Genomic DNA, 19,873 nt, shown 5'->3' on the forward strand with positions numbered 1-19,873 from the left:
CCGCCGCTGCCCCCGTCCGCTGCTGCTGCGGCGCTTCAGCGCTGCAGCAGCAGCGACACTGACAGAGAGAGAGCCATTGGCTCCCTCCCTGTCAGTCATTCTTGCGGCCGCACTTCCTGCGGTCACAAGAGGCCGCACTCTCCCTCTAGCGCCCGACGTCACTGGAGCGTCGGCGCGAGGGTAAGGGGAGTGCAGCCTCTTGTGACCGGAGGAAGTGCGGCCACAGGAGGGAAGAGAAGAGGAACGCGTGGACCCAGGTAAGTAACAGTGTTTGTTTTTTTCAATGTTATATGGGAGGGGGAGCTATATACTATGGGGGAGGACAGGGGGCTATATACTATGGGGGAGCACAGGGGGCTATATACTATGGGGGAGAACAGGGGGCTATATACTATTGGGGAGCACAGGGGGCTATATACTATGGGGGAGAACAGGGGGCTATATACTATGGGGGAGAACGGGGGCTATATACTATTGGGGAGCACAGGGGGCTATATACTATGGGGGAGAACGGGGGCTATATACTATTGGGGAGCACAGGGGGGCTATATACTATGGGGGAGAACGGGGGCTATATACTATTGGGGAGCACAGGGGGGCTATATACTATGGGGGAGAACGGGGGCTATATACTATTGGGGAGCACAGGGGGCTATATACTATGGGGGAGAACGGGGGCTATATACTATTGGGGAGCACAGGGGGCTATATACTATGGGGGAGCACAGGGGGCTATATACTATGGGGGAGCACAGGGGAGCTATATACTATGGGGGAGCACAGGGGGCTATACACTATGGGGGAGCACAGGGGAGCTATATACTATGGGGGAGCACAGGGGGCTATATACTATGGGGGAGCACAGGGGAGCTATATACTATGGGGGAGCACAGGGGGCTATACACTATGGGGGAGCACAGGGGAGCTATATACTATTGGGGAGCACAGGGGAGCTATATACTATTGGGAAGCACAGGGGGCTATATACTATTGGGGAGCACAGGGGAGCTATATACTATGGGGGAGCACAGGGGAGCTATATACTTTGGGGGAGCACAGGGGGCTATATACTATGGGGGAGCACAGGGGGCTATATACTATTGGGGAGCACAGGGGGCTATATACTATTGGGGAGCACAGGGGAGCTATATACTATTGGGGAGCACAGGGGGCTATATACTATGGGGGAGCACAGGGGAGCTATATACTATGGGGGAGCACAGGGGGCTATACACTATGGGGGAGCACAGGGGAGCTATATACTATGGGGGAGCACAGGGGAGCTATATACTATGGGGGAGCACAGGGGAGCTATATACTATGGGGAGCACAGGGGGCTATATACTACTGGGGAGCACAGGGGGCTATATACTATGGGGGAGCACAGGGGGCTATATACTATTGGGGAGCACAGGGGAGCTATATACTATTGGGAAGCACAGGGGGCTATATACTATTGGGGAGCACAGGGGAGCTATATACTATGGGGGAGCACAGGGGAGCTATATACTTTGGGGGAGCACAGGGGGCTATATACTATGGGGGAGCACAGGGGGCTATATACTATTGGGGAGCACAGGGGGCTATATACTATTGGGGAGCACAGGGGAGCTATATACTATTGGGAAGCACAGGGGGCTATATACTATTGGGGAGCACAGGGGAGCTATATACTATGGGGGAGCACAGGGGAGCTATATACTTTGGGGGAGCACAGGGGGCTATATACTATGGGGGAGCACAGGGGAGCTATATACTATGGGGGAGCACAGGGGAGCTATATACTATGGGGAGCACAGGGGGCTATATACTACTGGGGAGCACAGGGGGCTATATACTATGGGGGAGCACAGGGGGCTATATACTATGGGGGAGCACAGGGGGTTATATACTATTGGGGAGCACAGGTTAGCTATATACTATTGGGGAGCACAGGGGCTATATACTATTGGGGAGCACAGGGGAGCTATATACTATTGGGGAGCACAGGGGTCTATATACTATTGTGGGAGAGCACAGGGGGGCTATATACTATTGTGGGAGAGCACAGGGGGGCTATATACTATTGTGGGAGAGCATAGGGGGGCTATATACTATTGTGGGAGAGCATAGGGGGGCTATATACTATTGGGGGAGAGCACAGGGGGGCTATATACTATTGTGGGTGAGCACAGGGGGCTATATACTACTGGGGAGAGTGCACAGGGGGGCTATATACTAATGGGGGAGCGCACAGGAGGGCTGTATATAACTGGAGGAGCACATGAGGGTCTATATACTACAGGGACACCTTAAAACTATGGAGGCACAGAGGGGTGTAACTATGTAGGGGTACAGAGGGGTGTAACTACTATATAGGGGTACAAGGGACCTAACTACTGTATGTGTTGGAGCCTAAAATATTTGTCTGGCAGATTCTGGAGAGAAGATTCACAGCCAGGAGAAGACTTCAAGGTGGCCCACGCTGGATGGAGAGAAAAAGAAAAGGTGACAGACTCTGATCGGAGAAGACGCCTCCGGTGAGTCACTGGATGTAACTTCACTCTGTTATAGGCTTGTACTGATAGGGGTCATGGTATGGCGGTATTATGTAATGGTATCATTGGTGATATCTTTCTGTTTTGTTTAGTGCAGTTTTTATGTAATATGTAATCACTGAATGGTGGAAATAGTGTTATAAGGTAACTACTGTATGTATTGGGGCTCTTGATACAGTGTTGGGGCAAATTCAGTACATTATACAATGTGCAGAAAGGTAAGGGGGGGCCCACTCTTGAGGGCTGTGCACTGGGCCCACCAATGTATTAAAACGGCCCTGTATATATATATATATATATATATACTTATATAGTCTTCATACATAGTCTGCCTATTTGGTCTTTATATACAGTCAGTCTACATGTACAGTGTTTATACCTAGTCTATGTATACAGTCATTGTACATAGCCTACATATACAGTCTACATACACAGTCTTGGAGATTACTTTCTTTACTCCTTTTCCCTTTTCATACCAATGTCTCCTGCTGTAGATCTCTGTATTTCCTACTAAACACATTCAAGCAACGTTCCTTTCCAGAAATGGCCGCAGAATCTGATAACAATAAATCCAGTTGTGAGAAATTCCAGTTCTGTGAAGACACATATTGTATATGATATATTCAGTCCTGAATGTAAGCCTTACTATTTTAAGCCTTCTACTTGCATGTGTTGGGTACATGTGAGAATGAATGTTCCCATTCTCTGTACAGCTGTAGAGCAGCTTTTATTACTGTAACTCTGAATAGAATGGTGCAGCCCTAGACAAAGACTCTACTTTCTTATTCCTCTCTCCGGTTCATCTTGTGTGCATGGGGCGTCCATACCATAGACGGCTGCTATGGGGCCTCTTGTTGGAAGGAGTCCAGAGCAGGTTATTAGGTGGTGAGAATCTTCTTAGTGTGGGGAAGTAAAATGGAAAGGCCATGGGGACAAATAAGTACAAGTCCTCCTGTCCTAGGTGGTCTGTATTTTAGGTAATAAGGTGTAAAAAAGCTTGACATACCCTTGATATTCCCACTTGTAGACACCTATAAGCGTATACTACAGTATGTCTGCTTGCAGAAGTAATAGCTAGAGTTTAGCCAAACAGTGTCCATTATCTTGATACCAAGATGGGTTTACAGTAACATATCCATATCACAAATACCATAAAAAAGATAAACTGTATAACCCTTCTTCATTCAGTTCAGAACTGAAAGAAGAAGGGTTATACAGTTTCTCTTTTTTATGGTATTTACTTGCAGTAGTAAACAAGAAGAAGAAGAAGAAATATCTCACATGCACCTTAAAGGACAATTCCGGCATTTTTTTTTTTATTAAAGTATTGTATTTCCCCCTAAAAGTTATACAAATCATCAATATACACTTATTACGGGAAATGCTTATAAATTGCTTATTTCCCTGCACTTAGTACTGCATCAAGGCTTCACTTCCTGGATAACATGGTGATGTCACTTCCTGGATAAAATGGTGATGTCACTTCCTGGATAACATGGTGATGTCACTCCCGACTCCCAGAGCTGTGCGGGCTGTGGCTGCTGGAGAGGATCATGGCAGGGGGATGCTCAGTGTCTCTCCAGTGCCCTGTGTCCCTCAGTATCCCTCTGCCATCATCCTCTCCAGCAGCCACAGCCCGCACAGCTCTGGGAGTCGGGGCGTGACATCACCATTTTATCCAGGAAGTGACATCACCATTTTATCCAGGAAGTGACATCACCATTGTATCCAGGAAGTGAAGCCTTGATGCAGTAGTAAGTGCAGGGAAATAAGCACTTTATAAGCATTTAACGTAATAAGTGTATATTAGGGATTTGTATAACTTTTGGGGGCAATACAATACTTACATAAAAAATTTCTCTGGACTTCTCCTTTAATGACTAACTACTAAAAATGAGACATTTTTAGTAGTTAGTCATTAAAGTAGAAGTCCAGCAAGAAGGAGAAGTCCAAACTCTTATGATTTTCATTCACGTCAATGGGAGAAGAGTAGCAGTAACCCAACGTGACCACAACACACTGTGTGGCGCTGTCTACTTATGATTCTGTTCTCAGAAGGTACGCTGACAAAAATCTTTTCTTTTAAATCAATTGGTTTCAGAGAGTCATATAGTTTTGTAATTTACAGTACTTCTATTTAAAAATCTCAATCCTTCCTGTACTTATCAGCTTCTGTATGTCCTGCAGGAAGTGGTGTTTTCTTTTCAGTCTGATACAGCGCTCTCTGCTGTTACCTCTGTCCGAGACAGGAACTGTTTAGAGCAGTAGCAAATCCCTATAGAAAACCTGTCCTGCTCTGCACAGTTCCTGACATGGACAGAGGTGGCAGCAGAGAGCACTGTGTCAGACTTAAAAGAATATACCACTTTCTGCAGGACATACAGCAGCTGATAAGTACTGGAAGACAGGGCACTTTTAAATAGAAGTAAATTACAAATCTATATATTGGTTTCTGAAACCAGTTGATTTGAAAAATAAAAGTTTTTTCGCTGGAGTATCCTTTCAAGTATACAGTTGATCATTGATAGGTCAGTAAATTTAGCCACAAGTCCACCAAATGTACAGAAAGCCGACAGGGATAAAAAGCTTTGCATTGCACATTAGAAGTATCCCAGCCATCTTCTTCCATGCATTGGGGAAGCGATGCCTTGATGTTGGCCGGGATTGATGGCACCGGTGTATTGTTAATCTCTCACACACTTTCTTTGCTTATGAAAGTCACTGATTGTTTTATAAATATATCTCCTGGTTCTGGCTGCAAATCTCTGAATCTTTTCCACAGTTTACCTTATGTATAAGCCGAGATCAGATGTAGCGTGGATGGAAAATGTTACAATCTCCTAAAATATGCTTATTGCCATATACAACATGAATGAGCAGGAGGTTTCTGCACTAGCATTGCCTAGAGGATTCTGGCTTAGCTTCATTATACCTTACTTTGGGATAATGACATGTATACTGCAGTGCTGCAGGAGTCATATGAATCTTTTATACGTACCTTCTGTTGGAAAATATATTCTAAGTTGCCATATATTCTAAGTCTTACTGCCAAAAAGAGTAGAAGTACATCAAAGAAGTATAACTATGTGAACGTGAGTGGTGATATGGTAATAAGATCTATAAAATGTATATAGAATGTATCAGAAAAGTCCGTTCAGACTAAGGTCTCATGTATATGACTATGGGATGACCTCATGTACATGGCCAATAATATGTTTGTAAGTGACATAGGAGAAGGTTTGGTAGGTAAGGATTGTCTGTTTGCTGATGACACAAAAGTGTGCAATATGGTTGATATTCCTGGAGGTGTCAGTAATATGGAAAATGATTAACTTCACTACATATATATATATATATATATATATATATATATATGGTCCAAACAATGGAAACTGCAGTTCAATGTTTGCAAAAATAAAATAATGCACTTGGGGAGGAAGAATCCTCTGTCAGAGTATCATATCTGCAGTACTGTGTTGGCAAAGACTTCAGAAGTGAAGGATTAAGAGGGAGTGATTTCTGACAGCCTTAAAATGAGTCACCAGTGCAACCAGGCGGTGGGGAAAGCAAATGGGATGCTGGGCTGTATATATATAATGGTATGCTGGGCTGTATACATAATGGTATGCTGGGCTGTATATATAATTGTATGCTGGGCTGTATGTATAATGATATGCTGGGCTGTATATATATATATATATATATATAATGTTATGCTGGGCTGCGTATATATATATATATATATATATATAAAAACTACCGTTCAAAAGTTTGGGGTCACATTGAAATGTCCTTATTTTTGAAGGAAAAGCACAGTACTTTTCAATGAAGATAACTTTAAACTAGTCCTAACTTTAAACAAATAAACTCTATACATTGCTAATGTGGTAAATGACTATTCTGGCTGCAAATGTCTGGTTTTTGGTGCAATATCTACATAGGTGTATAGAGGCCCATTTCCAGCAACTATCACTCCAGTGTTCTAATGGTACAATGTGTTTGCTCATTGGCTCAGAAGGCTAATTGATGATTAGAAAACCCTTGTGCAATCATGTTCACACATTTGAAAACAGTCTAGCTCGTTACAGAAGCTACAAAACTGACCTTCCTTTGAGCAGATTGAGTTTCTGGAGCATCACATTTGTGGGGTCAATTAAATGCTCAAAATGGCCAGAAAAAGAGAACTTTCATCTGAAACTCCACAGTCTATTCTTGTTCTTAGAAATGAAGGCTATTCCATGCGAGAAATTGCTAATAAATTGTAGATTTCCTACAACGGTGTGTATTACTCCCTTTAGAGGACAGCACAAACAGGCTCTAACCAGAGGAGAAAAATAAGTGGGAGGCCGCGTTGCACAACTAAGCAAGAAGATAAGCACATTAGAGTCTCTAGTTTGAGAAACAGACGCCTCACAGATCCCCAACTAGCATCTTCATTAAATAGTACCCGCAAAACACCAGTGTCAACATCTACAGTGAAGAGGCAGCTGCGGGATTTTGGGCTTCAGGGCAGAGTGGCAAAGAAAAAGCCATATCTGAGACTGGCCAATAAAAGAAAAAGATTAAGATGGGCAAAAGAACACAGACATTGGACAGAGGAAGACTGGAAAAAAAGTGTTGTGGAAGGATTAATCCAAGTTTTAGGTGTTTGGATCACAAAGAAGAACGTTTGTGAGATGCAGAAGAAATGAAAAGATGCTGGAAGAATGCCTGACGCCATCTGTTAAGCATGGTGGAGGTAATGTGATGGTCTGGGGTTGGTGCTGGTAAGGTGGGAGATTTGTACAGGGTAAAAGGGATTCTGAATAAGGAAGGCTATCACTCAATTTTGCAACGCCATGCCATACCCAGTGGACAGCGCTGGATTGGAGCCAATTTCATCCTACAACAGGACAATGACCCTAAACACACCTCCAAATTGTGCAAGAACTATTTACAGCAGAAGCAGCAGCTGGTATTCTATTGGTAATGGAGTGGCCAGCGCAGTCACCAGATCTGAACCCCATTGAGCTGTTGTGGGAGCAGCTTGACCGTATGGTACGCCAGAAGTTCCCATCCAACCAATCCAACTTGTGGGAGCTGCTTCTAGAAGCGTGGGGTGCAATTTCTCCAGCTTACCTCAACAGATTAATAGCTAGAATGCCAAAGGTGTGCAATGCTGGAATTGCTGCAAAAGGAGGATTCTTTGACAAAAGCAAAGTGTGATGTAAGAACAATGTTATTTCAAATACAAATCATTATTTCTAACTTTGTCAATGTCTTGACTCTATTTTCTATTCATTTCACAACGTATGGTGGTGAATATATGTGACTTTTCATGGAAAACACTAAATTGTTTGGATGACCCCAAACTTTTGAACAGTAGTGTATATATATATATATATATATATATATATATATATATATATATATAATGCTGGGCTATATATATATATATATATATATATATATATATATTAGTATGCTGGGCTGTATATATATATTTATGCTGGGCTGTATATAATATAATTGTATGCTGGGCTGTATATTTATGGTATGCTGGGCTGTATATATAATGGTATGCCGGGCTGTATATATAATGGTATGCTGGGCTGTATATATATAATGGTATGCTGGGCTGTATATATATAATGGTATGCTGGGCTGTATATATATAATTGTATGCTGGGCTGTATATATAATGGTATGCTGAGCTGTATATATATAGTGGTATGCTGGGCTAACTAGAGGTCTAAGGGAGATTGTGACCCAGTTGTATAGAACTCTAGTGACATCACATCTGGAATACTGTGTCCAGTTCTGGAGACCTTACCTACGTAAAGATTTTGGTACAATAGAAAGGGTGCAAAGACGGGCTACAAAAATGGTGGCGGGTAAGGAAAGGGTCTAAATCTGTATAGTCTGAAGGAAACGAAGGGAAAGGGAGGGACACGATCCAAACTTTTAAATATGTTAATTGACTTAATAAGAAAATATTACTTTAAAGAAAGAGTAGTAGATGCTTGGATCAAACTTCGAACAGATGTGGTTGGTAAATCTACAATAACAGAATGTAAACCTGCCTGGGATAAACATATATCTATCCTAAGATAATAAGAAAGGAAATAATATAAGGGCAGACTAGTTGGACCAAGCGGTCTTTTTCTTTCGACAATCTTCTGTGCTTCTATAGAAAAACAGGGCCTGTCGCCTCATGTAAAACCCTAAGAGATAGGGATAGGGTATGGTGCAGTGGATCTGCTCATCTTTGTGCTCCTTGGGCTTTGTGGGTATCACCACTCAACCAGGTTGTGGGTACCAATGTTGGTATTCTGCACATGACACTAAAGGTAGATAGGGCTGGGGACATCTTAGGACTGCTGAAGCTGGTAGTATACATAAACGGGGTGCTCCCTTAACCCCTTAAGGACAGAGCCTGAAATGTCCTTAATGACAGAGACAAATTTTATGAAAATGACCTGTGTCACTTTAGTCATTAATAACTTGGGAATGATTTTACCTATCCGGCTGATTCTGAGATTGTTTTCTCGTGACATATTGTACTTTACATTTCTGGTAAATTGGAGTCGATATTTATAACGAATATTTATGAAAAAAAAAAACAAAATAACGTGAAAAATTGTGAAAAAATGCATTTTTCCAACTTTGAAACTTTTTTGCTTATACAGAAAGTGGTTATACCACATAAATTATATATTAAATAGCATTAGCAACATGTCTACTTTATGTTGGCGGCATTTATTAAACGATCTTTCATTTATTTTAGACAATAGAAAGCTTAAAACATAAGCAGCAAATTTCCAAATTTTCTGTAAAATTTCAAAATCAGATATTTTTAGGGACCTGTTCAGGTTTAAAGTGTATTTGAGGGGCCTGTACAAATCACCCCATTTCAGAAACTGCACCCCCCAAACTCTGCAAAAGCACATCCAGAAAGTGTTTTAACCCTTTAGGGGAGTCACAGAAATAAAAGCTAAGTGTGTAAGAAATTTGAAAATTTTAATTTTCTGTGCAGAGATTTTATTGTAATCCAATATTTTTCATATTTATAAACTTATTACCAGAGAAATTCACCCCAATATTGATTGCCCCGTTTCTGCAGTTTTGTAGAAATACCCCATATGTGGCACTATTGCATTGTTTGACGGAACCACAAGCCTCAGATACAAAGGAGCGCCTAGTGAATTTCAATGGCTCCGTTATATTTGGTCATTTCTGACTGTACCACTTCAGGTTGGCAGAGGCTCTGGGGTGCCAAAACGTAAAAAACACCCCTAAAGGGACACCATTTAGAAAACTACACCTCTCAAGGAATGTAACAGGGGGTGCGGTGAGCATTTGGACCCCACAGGTGCTTCACAGATTTTCAGAACAATGTGGCGTGAAAAAAGAAAAATGTATTTTTTACACTATAACGTTGTTTTAGCCTTCAATTTTTAATTTTCACAATGGGATAAAAGGAAAAAAAAACACAAAGCGTGTAGCGCAGTTTCTCCCGAGTACAGAAATACCCCATATGTGGACATAAAGCACCATGTGGGCGCAGGGCAAGCCTCCGAAGGGAAGGAGCACCATTTGGATTTTGGAGTCTGGATTTGACCAGAAAGGATGACGCCATGTCGCATTTACAGAGCCCACGTGCTGCCAAGACACTTGAAACCCCCCACAAGTGACCCCATTCTGGAAACTACACCCCTTAAGGAATCTAACAAGGGGTGCAGTGAGCATATGGACCCCACTGGTGACGGGCACAAATGTGGAACAATGTTACGTGAAAGGGAAATTTTTCATTTTTTCACTTTCACAGCACAAATGTGCCCGTCATCAAGGGGTCCATATCCTCAATGCACCCCTTGTTAGATTCCTTGAGGGGTGTAGTTTCCAGAATGGGGCCACTTGTGGGGGGTTTCCAGTGTTTTGGCAGCACAAGGGCTCTGTAAATGCAACATGGCGTTCATCATCCATTCTGGCCGAATCCAGCCTCCAAAATCCAAATGGCGCTCCTTCCCTTTGGAGGCTTGCCCTGCGCCCACATGGCGCTTTATGTCCACATGTGGGGTATTTACGGACTCGGGGGAAATTGCTCTACACATTTTGTGTGTTTTTTTCTCTTTTAACCCCTTGTGAAAATGAAAAATTTAAGGCTAAACCAACATTATAGTGTAAAAAAATTTAATATTTTATTTTCCCACCACATTGTTCCACATTTGTGCCCGTCACCAGTGGAGTCCATATGCTCACTACACCCCTTGTTACATTCCCTAAGGGGTGTAGTTTCCATAATGGGGTCACTTGTGGGGGGTTTCAATGGTCTTGGCAACACAGGGGCCTTTTAAATGCAACATGGCCCTCGAAATCCATTCCATTCCAAATCCAGCCTCCAAAAACCAAATGGTGCTCCTTCCCTTTGGAGGCTTACCCTGCACCCGCATGGCGCTTTATGTCCACATGTGGGGTATTTTCGTACTCAGGGGAAATTGCTCTACACATTTTGTGTTTTTTTTTATCTTTAACCCCTTGTGAAAATGAAAAAATCAAGACAAGATCAATGATTTAGTGTAAAAATTAAGCATTTTTTACTCTAAATATTGGTCTAGCCTTGATTTTTCCCATTTCCACAAGAGGTTAAAAAAGAAAATGAACACAAAACATGTAGAGTAATTTCCCATGAGTACGAAAATACCCCACATGTGGACATTATGTGCCATATGGGCACAGGGCAAGCCACCAAAGGGACAGAGCGCCATTTAGAGTCTGGAATGGAGGATGGAGGTCATGTTGCAATTACAAAGCTCCTGTGCTGCCAGAACAGTAGAAACCCCCCACAAGTGACCCCATTATGGAAACTACACCCCATAAGGAATTTAACAAGGGGTGCAGTGAGCATATGGACCACACTAGTGACGGGCAAATTTGTCGAACATGTGCCAGGAAAATTTTTTTCATTTTCACGTCTCAAATGTGGCCGTCACCAGGGGGCCATATCCCTGCTGCCCCCCTTGTTAGATTCCTTATGGGGTGTAGTTTCCAGAAGGGGGTCACTTGTGGGGGGTTTTTACTGTCCTGGCCGCACAGAGGCTTTGTAATTGCATCATGGCATCCTCTAATGGGAATGGCGGCCATACCTATTTAGCTGGGGAAAAGGGACAATTCTAATTTATTTGGGGGTATTAGGCCAATTATTAGTTTATAAGGTTGAAAATGACAGGTGTCCATCAAATTCAACCTGTGTTGATCCAGAGGAAGGCAAAAAACCCTCGTGAGGTAGACAACAGTAGCCTCATCACTGGGAAAAAATTCCTTCCTGACTCCATAATGGCGATCAGAATAATCCCCGGATCAACGTGACCCCTGAAATAGGAATAAGGGACAGAATTTAGATAATGTAGATCTCCACTGACGTGTGGTGCGCCTTGAAGCGATCCAGTATGCAGAGGCCGGGGGGATCAGGACAGGTGTCACACTGGAAAATAGTGTCCTTCCTGATCCCCCGTTACGGCACACTCTGCACTTCTTCTGGGGTCTCCTGTTTTCCAGTGTGGGCTGCGTCACCTGGAAAATGTTTCCCTGGTGCGATACGGGGTTCTTCATATCCAGAAGCGCTGGGTCCGCTCCATGGCTGCTAAATATTAGGGCTCTAATTACTGGTTCTGATATTTTCGAATCGTGCCACAAGCTACAGTAGCTCAGGCAGCGAGGGACCGGAAGAGGGGGTGCTGGTATAAAAGTTATCCCCGTACAGGTGGTGGTAACCTTTATCCAGCAGTGGGAAGATCAGTTCCCGAACGATCTTCCCACTAACTCCGAGGATGGGAGGGGGGGGGGGGGGGTTTATGCAGGATTCGGGTGTCCCTTCCTTCATACACTCTAAGGGTACGTGCACACTGCGGAATCGCGACAGATAACCCTTCACGCATTCCGCAGCTGGCACCCACCGGCAGACTGATGCAGGCGTGCGTCTCCGTCCGTGTCATAGACTCCATTCTATGCACGGGCTGATTCTGCTCTCCGACCAATGTGTTTATTCTTTGGATGGACGATGGAATCCGCCTGTGCATAGAGCGGAGTCTATGACACGGGTGGAGACGCGCGCCCACATCAGTCCGCCGGCAGGTGCCAGCTGCGGAATGCACAAAGGGTTATCCTTCGCCGCAGTGTGCACGTACCCTAAATCTCTAAGTGTACCCTGAGGTAAACTCACAGAGTTTGGAGAATTTCACGCCATACCGTCATCTCTTATTGGGACGGTACTGGCGGAAAAGACATGTCTGGGGGGCAGCGTACGCTACGCTACCCCCAGACACATCACTGGATGATGAGGAGGATGAGGATGAATGGAGGAAAGAAGGATCCCCCCATTCATCCTCACTGGCTGTTTCGGTGTCGGAGGCAATAATAGCATATGCGTCCGACTCCGAAAACACCCTGGGGGCCATCTTTATACGAGGACTAGTATATGGGGTATGTAAATGTGTTCTGGTGTAGTGTAAAACTTTATTTTGTGTAGTGAGGTGTAATGGTGTGTTTTTTTACGTTTTTTTTGACTGTAAGAAAAAATATACCTACGCCAAAAAAAAAGAAGCTGCTGATAAATGCCGCACTTATGTGCCGTACTTATCAGCAGACAGTGGCGGTAGGATATAGGGGGGAAAAACGCCCCTACGCCAAAAAGGAGGAGTTGCTGATTAGCGGCGCACTTACGTGCGATGCTGATCAGCGCTCAGTGGCATTAGGGCGGATAAAAAGAAAAAAAAAATTTGGAAAAAAAAGCCCAAAACTTTTTACCCCAAAGCAAATGATCAGTGTATAATATACACTGATCAGCCGCTAGGGGGCAGTAGAATGGAGCTGGCGGAGATGGCCGAAGATGGGGGCGACGGAAAAGCCCGAAGAGCCGAAGATTCCCGATGAAGACCGAACGAAGACCGAACGAACCCGGAAGTGGCGGCGACGAGGAGAAGAGGATGCGCGGGACTGCGAATATTCGTTCCGGAGGCGAGGATCAGGTGAATATGGTACACCTGCACCACACACACCTGTTCTGCACCCCTCAGCTACCTAGCTGAGGGGTGCAGAACCCGGCCGGACACTTTTTAACTGTTAGATCGCCGTGATGGGCTGGCCGGTACTTGCCGGCCTATCACGTCGATCGTGGGGGTAGCACCGGCGCCATCTTTATTGGGGACACTAATGGCGATTGGTGCTGTCCCGGACAGCACCAATCGCCATTGCTTTCCGGACCCGGAAAGCTGTATTCAGCTGCTATCGGCTGATCTGTATTGATCAGCCGATAGCAGCGATCGTCGGCACGGGGGGGGGGGGGGGTTAATCACCCCCCCGTGCCGACGAGCAGAGATGGCCTGCTATACATTATAGCAGGTCATCTTCCCCGACCGCTGTGTGTGAACACACAGCGATCGGGGAAACATCGGGCGTAAATTTACGCCCTGGTGCGTTAAGTACCAGGCTGCGAGGGCGTAAATTTACGCCCGATGTCGTTAAGGGGTTAAGGGGCCTGTGCAAACAGTATAAAATGAAAAAAACAAAAACAAAAACAAACCCATATACTAATCACCAGCGCTGTCCAGATGAATGTCCACAAGAACCAGGGTATTATAAAGCTGGATATTTATTGTAAAGCACAAATATAACGCGTTTCAGGAGATACATCTCCTTCATCATATAACAGTGCAGTGCATATACTGGTGATTAGTATATGGTATTTTCTTTTTTTTCTTTCATTTTATCTTCATGATGTAAGTAGAGACGTTATGGTCACGCATTGGAAAGTGGATTCTCGAAGCCACAGACTGCAAAACTGGGGTGCAAAGAGATATGGAGATAGTTGCCGGCTTGGGCATATGGCCGGCAATCTGGGGTCTCTAGCATACACTTATTTAAGCCTTTATATTTTACCTGTGCCTTCAAAGTATGGGCACTAGATCGATAGATTGATAGGTTATGCTGATTGCCATTGGAATTTTTCTCCCCGTGATGGGGCAATTGGTATCTGCCTCATAAGAGTTCTCGCCTTCCTCTGGATCAACACAGTAGGGTTATATGGTAGGTTGAACTTGATGGACTCGATGGACTCTTGTTTCTCAATGTTTACTCGCATGAAGCAAAGGAAGAAAGTGATTCCAGAATTCATAACATTGATGATGGCGGAAACAGGTTCTTACATGTTCATTATTTCACTGGATGAAGAGACTAATCACTCAAGATGTATTTACCCCAGGCAAGGTGAAATATCTTCCCCCAAGACTAGTTCAGCTAATACATATGTGTCAGCTTTGACACCAATGGGAATTATTAGAAAGGATACATTATAATCAACTATAGAAACTACATAGGACTCTCCTAGGACCTTTTAATTTAGGACACCCATAAACTTCAACAGAAATGGACAATATCCTATTGCATGAAGTATCTGGTTACGTGTGCATACATGTCCATTTAATAATTGTCACTTATTTGGTGTTTTGCCAACAGGTTGTCCCCCTCTAGGACTGGAGACCTTAAAAGTAACAGACTTTCAGCTTCATGCATCGACAGTGAAACGCTATGGATTGGGGGCTCACAGAGGACGCCTCAATATCCAGGTGAGTTATCCATTGTATTATATGAGTTTGCCTGTTTTCTTCGTGGACAGTAGGCCCCAAAATCTAGGGGCTTCTTCAAAGATTGTCTGCCTTGTGATGTGCCTGACAGACAGGGTAACATTAGATCATAAGTACCCAAGATCTAAGGACATCTACCTTTTCTTGGACCTTATTGGTGGGGTCCTTGGAGAAAGTAAGTCCAGCTGCAATTTCTTCCATCTTCTTTGCTACTGGACTGCTCATTGGGTCATGGAAAGGATGTCTTGGTGGAAGCAAACACCAGGCTCTTCTGTTATGGGTTCCATAATGGGGCCCCCGTTTGATCTTTGCTATTGAACCCCTGTATTGGCTGTAGTCCAGAGCTGAAGAAAACCCACTACAATCTTCCCTGTCTTCCAGATAATTTTTAGAGTAGGCCTTATAGGTAGTGTAGGCAATGTTCTCTGAACCTGAAGGCTCAGCATTTGACTCCTAGTGGCTGGAGAAGTTGGATGCCGCAACAGGGCTGCAAGGAAAACATGGACACAGCCTATGGCTGGTGTTGAGCAATCAGTCAAAGTGTTCAGATTCTGGAACATTATCCGCACCGAAAAGTTCAGTGTTAAATTCTCCTTGGCTGAAGAAGTTAAATGCTGCCCTCGGGTAGCCAGGAAAACATGAATACAGCCTAGGGCTCTATCCATGTTTTCCATGTCTCCTTAGGGCTGAATCTAACTGCTGCAGGGAAACAACTACATTACATTACATATTTTTTCATTTAATAACGGGTGTTGTAACACCGACGGTTATTAAATGGAAAAATACAGTGCATTGATTGTAATGGAATCCTGGCTGGAGTGCATACACATAGTATACACTCCGGACAGGATTCCTTGCAGCTGCAGAAAAAACTGACATGTCAGTTTTGTGCGGCCGCACAACACCGACAGTTCAGACAATGTAAAGTGCGGCTCTGCCCGGACTTTAAATTGTTGGCATTCTGGTGCGCCCGCATCCCTGCAGTGCCGACCGGGATAAACGTCACTGACACCGGCCATTCTGTGATACGGCCGGGTCACAGAGTGGCTGGTGTCATGCATAGTGTGATCCCGGCCTATGATTGTATTTATGTTTTCCAAGACTCCCTAGGGTGGCATCCAACTTCTGCAGACGCTAGGAGTCAAATTCCAAGGATTCTGGGTTGGAGAATGCTGCTGAACCCAAACAGTTTGGCAATTCCACTCAACACCACTTATAAGGCATCCAAAAATTTTGACTTTTGACAAAATAAGATGGTCAATGGTATATGGCTGTTTTCTGATTTTTCTTCAAATGGCAATGATATTTCCATATAAGTATATAACAGACCAAGGTAAAGTGTTGCATCTTACAGGGTAACTTGCTTAGTTTAGTATATAACATCTATATATGATGATTGCAAAGTATATACTCCCTGAACCATTATCCTGAGCTGTGTTGGTTATATGACAGGCTGGGGTGAACGAGAATGACCTGTATGATGGAGCTTGGTGTGCTGGAAGAAGTGACCTGCAACAATGGCTGGAAGTAGATGCTCGAAGACTCACCAAGTTTACAGGGGTCATTACACAAGGCAGGAACTCTCTGTGGCTGTAAGTAGAATATCACTTTCCTGTTACATCCTTGTGTACTTGATAACCGTGCACAGCGGATAGATCTTCCGCACATCAAATCCTCCCACATCCAATACCAGTTTCCATAGTGACTGTGCTAATTATTATTTGTCTGCAATTATTCAGTTTGCAGGTTGAAGTACGAACCATTTTCATTCCTTCTCATCCTCCTAAAAATATACACCGCTACCTGTTACATACTGCCTGCAGCTGTACTATGGGCTATGGTCTAGTGCGTGCACGCAATAGTATATTTCCAGATATAGGACACAGCTCTCATTCTTGATCACTACATGAACCATAATAGCTGACCTGTAAGTCCTCTTTAAATGACGAGTAATAAAAAGGTTTTTAGTACTTTTGTGGATATAGCGACACATTTCCACATAGTAGCTTATTGTTATTGTTTTTGACCACTCGCTGGACTTTGCTCACTTTCTCTATGTACATCTGGTCAGTGGGCATGTCGGAGCTCCAGCAGTATACCATTGTTCTGGATGAGCTCATGAGCTCATGAAAGTTGGTGTAGGTGCAGGAACTACAAGTAGTCCAGCAAGTACTTAAACAGGTGCAAACTTTTACTGTAAAAACTTCTTAAAGACACAGTACTCATTATAACAGTTCTTTTCAATATAATACAGTGATACAATGGGGAACTTTCTTACTGAGATACAGTGGTGCCTTGGATTACGAGCATAATTCGTTCCGAGACCGCGCTTGTAATCCAAATCCACTCTTAAACCAAAGCAAATTTTCCCATAAGAAATCATAGAAATGCAGACAATTGGTTCCACACCCCAAAAATAATGATTTATTATTCTGAATAACATGTAAAACAGATGAAACAAACATTCAGAAACAGCAGAATATGTGATATTATAAGTTACTGTACAGTAATGGAGAGGATGGGAAACACAAGGGTGGACAGAGACTGCAGGGAGCATGAAGGAATGAGCAGGACAGATGTGGGCACATACATGAAGCACTCTCTGTCCGGGGAGAGAGGGGTTACAGCTATGGAGAGATTACCTCCACAGTCCTGTCCCCTGATGTAAGCCCAAGCCTGAAGAGGATCTGCTATGATTTGGAAGGTGAGGGAGACTTCCTGGGTCAGAGTACAGGGCTGTAGACCCCGCTATGCAGACCAGGCCCCTCCTCCACTCGCCTTCCCACCCAGTACAGGGAGCTCTTAAACCAAAGCAATGCTCTTAAACCAAGTCACAATTTTGAAAAACTGTGAGCTCTTAAATCAAAACGCTCTTAAACCAAGTTACTCTTAAACCAAGGTACCACTGTACTTTGAATAGTGGGAATACAACTATGGCGATCCACCTAATGCTTTCCTTGGGCACAGAGTGACAATGATCCAGGAACAGAGGCCCCACCTGGTGGGTAAAGTTAAAGGAGAAGTCCGGCGAAAACTTTCATTAAAGTATTGTATTGCCCCCCAAGTTATACAAATCAGCAATATACACTTATTACGGGAAATGCTTATAAAATCCTTTTTTCCCTGCACTTACTACTGCATCAAGGCTTCACTTCCTGGATAAAATGGTGATGTCACTTCCTGGATAAAATGGTGATGTCAAGACCCGACTCCCTAAGCTGTGCGAGCTGTGGCTGCTGGAGAGGATGATGGCAGGGGGATGTTCAGTGTCCCTCCAGCGCCCTGTGTCCCCCTGCCATCATCCTCTCCAGCAGCCACAGCCCGCACAGCTCTGAGAGTCGGGTCGTGACATCACCATTTTATCCAGGAAGTGAAGCCTTGATGCAGTAGTAAGTGCAGGGAAAAAAGCACTTTATAAGCATTTCCCGTAATAAGTGTATATTGCTGATTTGTATACCTTTTGGGGGGCAACACAATACTTTAATAAAAAAAATTTTGCCGGACTTTAACCATTGGGGCAATTCCTAGAGAGAGTTAGCTCTTGCAGCCGAGTTCTTAGCTGTAGTTGCGCTTATCTAACTGTTGTCTTCAATTCTGTTGAGTTATCAAGACAAGAAGACAATAGTCCCCCAGTGTAGATAAGTGCTCCCCCCTCTCTTGTAGCCTCACTGGTTGTTCACTAGCCCAGCTCTCTTGTCCTTCACTAGAACACCACTACTCCTGAACTACTCCCCATATGCTCCATCAGACTATATATCCCTCAGGGAGCTGTCTGATTGGGGAAAACACACCTTGTGACACAAAACAGAGACTCTGATAGGTTCGACATTAGAGGAGGGCCCAGCATGAGGTACCCTCAACAAATATTGGTGTCAGCTTACATTTCATGACATAGGATAGATAATCTATTGTAGACTTTGAGTAAACTTTCTTCAGTTGTGCTACATATAAGATAGTGACATCAAGTGGTGGAAGGGCAAACTTCAGCCTTCATCCCAGAGCGTATACATACATATTGATACTGACCTACCTACCTATGCTAGACACAGCGCAACCGCCCTGGGACACTGCACTCAAACCTGTTTTTTTTTTTTTAGTGTCGGTGATGCTAACATACATGCAAACTTCAAAGTCAGAGCTACAGCAGCCCCATGTATGTGGCATTAATAGTCATGACATATACACTAGGAGTGACAATTGGCCACATGTCAGATGTACAGTGTATGAATTAATTGAACATTTTTTTGAGGGGGTTGTTGATCCTGGGATTAAAGCAACTTCACATGTAAGCCAAAAAATCTTGTTAATAACGAGAGGACTTTCATTCGGGACCCTCATCCATTAGCCAAAACGGAGAGTGGTACTAAGAGACTCTCCAGAGGAACCAGCACACCCATGTATTTAGTTCAACAGTCATGATGTAATACTTTATATCACCTGTGGGGGCACTGCAGGGAAACTGACCACTTCTTGCCATAAATTATAACTGATAGCTTGAGGTCCAAGCACCAGGACTCCCAGTGATTTAATGGAAAGAAACTACTCATACTTTCTGGATGATAAATATTGCAAGCAGCAAGGAGTTAAAGCTGCATTGTGGGACAATCATCTTTGCAGTTATGTTATGGTTGTTGAGTTTAAGTATATACCCTAAGAGACTTGAGAAAATATTTAGTTCTGAAATTGTATATGCAGACATAAATACAGAAAAGTGCT

At 43.7% G+C, this 19,873-nt stretch overlaps 1 protein-coding gene across 1 annotated transcript in view; it reads left to right on the forward strand.

The window, feature by feature from the left end:
* Positions 1 to 19,873, forward strand: part of CPXM2 (carboxypeptidase X, M14 family member 2) — a 74,426-nt gene that overhangs the window by 15,982 nt on the left and 38,571 nt on the right. Inside the window, exons 4-5 of the mRNA XM_069978956.1 lie at positions 15,030 to 15,139; positions 16,610 to 16,749. Coding sequence (XP_069835057.1) covers positions 15,030 to 15,139; positions 16,610 to 16,749 — 250 coding nt within the window. The remainder of the gene's footprint in view (positions 1 to 15,029; positions 15,140 to 16,609; positions 16,750 to 19,873) is intronic.

The sequence above is a fragment of the Dendropsophus ebraccatus genome, chromosome 8 (assembly GCF_027789765.1).
Source record: "Dendropsophus ebraccatus isolate aDenEbr1 chromosome 8, aDenEbr1.pat, whole genome shotgun sequence".
In the NCBI taxonomy this organism is placed as follows: Eukaryota; Metazoa; Chordata; class Amphibia; order Anura; family Hylidae; genus Dendropsophus; species Dendropsophus ebraccatus.